At 49.1% G+C, this 5723-nt stretch overlaps 1 protein-coding gene across 1 annotated transcript; it reads right to left on the reverse strand.

Annotated features, from left to right (window-relative positions):
• Positions 1 to 513: 513 nt before the first annotated feature.
• Positions 514 to 5485, reverse strand: LOC6043781 (B-cell lymphoma/leukemia 11A). Its single transcript, XM_001861347.2, has 3 exons — positions 5356 to 5485; positions 5220 to 5309; positions 514 to 4685 (listed from the first exon to the last, which is right to left on the reverse strand). The coding sequence occupies exons 1-3, from the start codon at positions 5483 to 5485 to the stop codon at positions 2206 to 2208; spliced, it is 2700 nt and encodes an 899-aa protein (XP_001861382.2). The 3' UTR covers positions 514 to 2205.
• Positions 5486 to 5723: the final 238 nt, after the last annotated feature.

The raw sequence follows: 5723 nt of genomic DNA on the forward strand, positions 1-5723 counted from the left end.
GGTGATGTGCACGGCGGTCTACATTCGGGCGCGCATCAAGTTACCTGCTCGAAGGGGAAATCGACACGGAGGGAAACAAAGCTGTTGAGAAGAGTGGAAACGGTCATCATAGTTCATTAAAGAGAGTTTTTGTTTTTTTGTAAACATTTATATTTTATTTATTTTTCTTTAAGTACGTTTTTATTATCGTTATACAATATAGGTTTTCTTGTATTTTCTGATCTTTTTTCTCGTTATTTCGCTATTCTTGCATTAAATACAATAATGGGATTTTTTCATTTCGATTAAATATTGTTTGTTTGTGTTTGTTTTTTTTTTAGTTGTGTGTATAATAAGTATGCGTTTCAGTGATGTCTATGTGTTTGTGTGTTTTGTGTATGAGTTGTATAATGCCTGTATGTGCATGGTTTCCGTTTCTTGTATGCTTCGCCACCTTCAATCAAATGAGGTGGGCTTTATTGTTTGTGAATTTGCCGTTCCTCTTTTTTAAATAAATTACTACGTTTTTTTTCGTTTGCATTTTATTACTTGATTTTTTTCTCCTTCATCGTCGCCTTTTTTGCTTTATACTTAGGTTCAATTTGTACATTTACATAAATTCATAATGTTTAATAGGAATCTTCGTGTGTGTGATTTTCTTTTCTCTTTTTTTGTTTTGTTAGTTGCAGTGTGTTGCCTTAAAACGTTTCTTAAAAATCAACTGTTTCCCTTAACTCGATCAAAATGCAATTTTACACCATCGCTCAACATTTGCTTGAGATTTGTTTTATTTTATGTCTTTCTTGATTGATTTTGTAGGGCAAACGTGTCCTTTTGCGTTACGTAGGAATGTCAAACTATTGTTTGTCAGCAAACGGGAATTGGAATTGTAAACGAATTTTGTGCTGATTGTTAAAAAGTTGTGACTGCGTTTAATTAATTACAATTAGATAAACAATTTGGTGCGTGTTTTTTTGATAATAATTTTGCGCGGCAATTCTGTACAATTTTCCAGAATGCAACTGACTAAAAAGTATACAAAGAAAAAATCCAATAAATAACCCAATAAAGATTACACTAAAAAGAACGTAGAGAAAATAGATCAGTCTTAACGTAGAACCTAGCAAATACAAAAAAAAGTTCTTCGCCCGCGGTTGGAATATGGTACAAAAACGTCGAAAATGTCGTCGCGATTACAACTATATTTACAGCAAAAAACTAAACGGAGAACGGGAAACGCTAACGCCAACAAGGGGGGTACCGAAGAGAATAAAAGAGAACTAAGATTTCTAATAAGAGCACTGAAACCGAATCGAACAAAACTAGGGTGATTCTTCAATTAGCCTAAACAGTTATCTTACAAAGACGCAGAGAGAGAGAGTGAAATAGGGTGAGGGTGACGGGGGAAAAAATAGGGAATCAACAGAAAGAAATAGGGTCGCCTTTCCTCGAGCCAACAACTTCGACACGGTAACGGTCGGTTTTGATTTTTTTACGTTTTTAATTTTTTTATTGTTTTTCATGTTTTGAATTTGACAGTGTTTTCGATCTAAACGCTACTAGTTTTCTCTTAATGTGTAAAAGGAAGAATGTACAAGTTTTGCGCGTCGCTTGTCGCAAAATGTGAGGGTAGGTTTGGAAATAATTTATCATTTTCATTAACTAAATTAAATGCTTCTGTTTTTATCACTTATCGTCTAATATGTACAAGGTAATAAAAAAAGTTTCGGGAAATAAAAAATCTTTCACTAGTAAATTGTGTCTTCTCGCGCTGCTGCGTTTAAACTTTGGTATTAATGCCTCTAATTTCTGCGTGTATGTTTCTGTGTGTAAAATCACCGCCAAACTGGAGCGTAATTAATTACCGCGCCCCAGTTCGACAAGCAAAGGTAAAGCGAACGGAACTTAGAAGATCCCAACGCAACCCAATTTTGGGTTGCCCCAACTCAAACTTCGTCAAACGTCACTTGTCGCGCGTGTTTGTAAACAAAGCGGCGACGAACTGTTTAGAGGTGAGTGAAATTTTCCAAGCTTTCGAGAAATATGATCACAGGGTTGAGGGGGATTTGGGTCGGAACGACCCGGTTTTGACGAAGTGTGAGTTGAAAGGATTGATCTCGTACCTTCCGTCCGGGTTCCTTTCTAGTAGACGATGCGGGGCATCATCATCTGGTAGCCGGCTGGGCCGGGGCCGGCGCTCCACGACGGGGGTGGAGGTGGGTAAAGTCATGCCGTGGCCGCTTCCTCCTTGATGAGCGGGGTGGGGTTGGAGCTGCCGGGATTGCTGCTGGAGGAGGAGGGTCGCTGTTCCGAGGGGTGCTGCTGTTCGGTCGACAGGGAGATGATTGGGGGTGGCAGTGGAGGTAGCAACAGCTGGGATGGGGGTTGGGGAGGTGAGGAAAGCGGGATCATTTGGAGATCTCGGGGCGGTTGCTGGAGGGCGGCCATCTGCATCTGCTGCTGGGCTGCGAGCTGCTGCTGGTGGGCGGCGGCCGCGGCAAGTTGCTGCTGGTGCTGGAGGTGTTGAAGTTCGCGCTGTTGGGCTTGGAGTTCGCGTTGCTGCTCGCGGGCCGCGTGCTGCTGCTGGAGTTTGCCCTGGTTGACGACGCACTTGCGCATGTGCTTCTCGAGGGTGGAGGGCACGCTGAAGGGCATCTCGCAGAAGCGACACCGGTAGACGTCCTTGCCGAGCCGGCCGTGCGTCTTCATGTGGCGGGTGAGTTTGGAGCTTTGGGCGCACGCGTACGAGCAGAGTTCGCACTTGTAGGGTTTCTCGCCGGTATGGCTGCGCCGGTGGACGGTCAGGTTGGAGCAGTTCTTGAACACCTTGCCGCAGTACTCGCACGTGTCGTTGCGATTCCTGTTGTTTTCCTTCTTCATCATAGGGTGCACGAGCCCGCTGCGGTCACGGCTCGGCTTCATGTTCTCGAACAGCGACTCGTTTCGGTGCAGGCCGGGCAGGTTCCACCAACTCTCTCCTCCTTCGAGCTTCATGCGCTTCGACGCTTCAAAGGGGTTCTCGAACGGGTTGAACAAAGGAACTTGTGGCAGTTGGGGGTTGTGGTGCTGCAGCATATTCTTGGCGAGTTCCTCCTTGATGCGGAGTGCCGCCGGCAGGCCGTTCAACTTCTCGGCCAGTCCGGGAATTGGAATGGCGCTGTTGTTGTTGTCACGGTCTTTGCTAGTCAGCTGCAGCTTAAGCGCGTTTCCCGACTCCTGCAGGGCTTGCTTGTACGCTTCCGAGTACTGGGCAATGTTCGACAGACCAAACTTGTCCATCAGTTCACCGACCAGCGACGACGACATCTGCATGTGGCCGTCCTTCTTGGCGTGACTCTGCGTACTGCTCATGCTCAGGTCTTCCGCTTCCTCTCCCAGCGCATCGTCCTGGTCTTCATCCTCGTTGTCATTGTCCTCAATATCCTCGGCGTCCATCAGCTCGCCGTCCGAATCTTCGTCCATGTCCGACTCCAGCGATTCCGGCTGGCTCATCACATCGTCACTACCCCCATCCCCATGAACTCGCATGTGCTGCTTCAGCTTCAGCGCATCCATGCACGAATAGTCACAACTTCCGCACTTGAACGGCAACTCCTCCGTGTGCGTTCGACGATGCACCAACAGATTGCTCTGGAAGCGAAACTTCTTGCCGCAGAACTCACACGAGTATTCACCGCTGTTCTGGGTCTGCTTGTTCGGTGGAGTCGACGCCGATCGCGGGGTGTTCGTAATGCTTCCGGTGTCGAGTCCGCCCAGCTCGGTGTGCTTCTCGGGCGGGGTCAGGCTCTGAGGTCGCGAGTTGTTGGTCAACGGGGTGGGCGGAAGCTGAGAGGGGGAGGGACTCGCAAAGGACGTCGGCGGCGAATGCTGCTGCTTGCGCGGGCTCGGCGAGTTGGATGTGGTGTTTGGGTTAGTTCCGGGGCTGGTCGTGCCGGCGAGTTGTCGCAAGCGCTGCGAGTAAAAATCCATGTGCGGTTCCAGCACGATTCCGGGGGTGGCGCCGGGTAGCGAGGGAGGTCGCTCCACGGTCTTCAGCTGGTTCGCCGCTGCGACTGCAGCCGCTGCCAGATTGAGACCATGGTTGCGAAACTGCTCGGACATGAGGTGTTCCATGCGAAAGTCGTGGTGACCGCGGTGGCCACCGAAAAGAGGGGAGTGCGGATGATGGTTCATGGTCGGGGGCATGCGTAGCAAACCGAAAGGGTTCGCGTGCATTTCCGGCGGTGGAAGCAACGGATGGTGTCGCAGACCGGGTGGTGGAAGACTTTGGGAATCACGGGGAGGTTGCTGGGCTTGCTGCTGTTGCTGCATCTGCAGCTGACTCTGCAGTATATTAATGCCACTGCCGCGCGAACTCGCGCTCGTATTTCCGCTGGAACAGTTCGAGCTGCCGCTCAGGTTGTTCATCGAGCTGGACTTGCCACTCTGCGCCAGCAGCGCTTCCGGCTCGTTGGCCTCGACCGGCTTCGACTCAACTTCCACCTCGGTGCGTCGCTCCGCAACGACCTCCGGGACCTTACTAACCTCCTCAACCTCCTGAGCTTCCTCTTGCCGCATCTGCTCGTCACACGCGTCATCGTCCTCGTCATCAACCAGCGATACCACCTCGTAGATCTGCACCCGGTGGGCGTGCTGGACATGCTGCACCAGCCGCCACGCCGAATGGTATTTGGTTTTGCACGTGCTGCACACGTAGTTGCTGGGTTCTGCAAATGGGAAAAGGAGAAAAAAAAAAGAAAAATCAAAAATTGCACCGACAAAAATGTCGCGATTCATCGCGAAAAACTTGCAGATAAATATTTATGCTCGAGAGGGATTGAGAGCGCACAAAAATGCAGCTGCATCTGCCTGGTTTGCCCGATTTTCCGGGTGTGGAATGCGAGAGAGCTTCCCCTTTGGTCACACACAGCTCTAAGGGGGAATCGAATGATATTTACATAAATTCGATGTCCTGTTTACGCGCGGGGTGAAAACATTTCGACTCTTTTAAAATCGCACTGCGCGTTTTGCCTTTGATGAAAATTAATTAAAATATTTATTGCGCGATTTTTTTTCTTCATGAAATTCATCAAACATTTGTGGGAGTGCTTTTTGGTGCAGTGTAGTCCGCGCGCCGTGCGCGCCAAATGTCAAACCGATTGTTTGTAAACAATCGACATCAAACGCGTTGGGCCTCGCCGAAACGGTAAGTTTAGTTCGAAATTTTTCCAAGCTTTCAAGAAATATGATCACAAAAAAACCCAAGTTGAGCTGGGGGGTGGAACCCGTGGCCGCGCTCGTAATCCACACGTGGTCCTGGCCCATAACTTCCGCCGCCGCCGTAAACGACCCTCGGAGAAATAGTGACGTACGTATTTGAATACAAATGAGGGCAACTTTCCGGTGTCGTCCGATTGGAGTCCACTTTCGCCCCCGGGTTGGTGGCGCTACATACGTCGGGGGCCAGTTCCGCCGCCACCGCCGACTTGGTCGGCAAACGGGACCGGTAGAATATAAATGTCCGCATATTTATATATGATCCGAGATGGGCAGCAGATGGTGTCCTCTTGCTCCGTGCTTTTCCCGCTTTTCTATTTACGACTTTTATGGCTCTCGTGACCGGGGGAAAACCTCGGACGTTACTCGGAGTTTACAATCTTGGTCCGGGGAGTATGGAAATTCGCCACTTTTTAATAAAAAATGGAGATCGGTTCGCGCGCCAGTTGCGCCGTGTCCAATCGGCCGGAAAGTGTCAAACGGTGGAC

Source organism: Culex quinquefasciatus, chromosome 3 (assembly GCF_015732765.1).
Source record: "Culex quinquefasciatus strain JHB chromosome 3, VPISU_Cqui_1.0_pri_paternal, whole genome shotgun sequence".
Lineage (NCBI taxonomy): Eukaryota > Metazoa > Arthropoda > Insecta > Diptera > Culicidae > Culex > Culex quinquefasciatus.

Excerpts from the sequence above, each read along its gene's own strand:
- LOC6043781 (XM_001861347.2), bottom strand. The coding sequence starts at position 5,485 with ATGCGGACATTTATATTCTACCGGTCCCGTTTGCCGACCAAGTCGGCG. Across the intron at positions 5,310-5,355 it reads CAATCGGACGACACCGGAAA|GGTCGTTTACGGCGGCGGCG; the intron begins GTTGCCCTCATT and ends TATTTCTCCGAG. Across the intron at positions 4,686-5,219 it reads CACCCCCCAGCTCAACTTGG|AACCCAGCAACTACGTGTGC; the intron begins GTTTTTTTGTGA and ends TCCCATTTGCAG.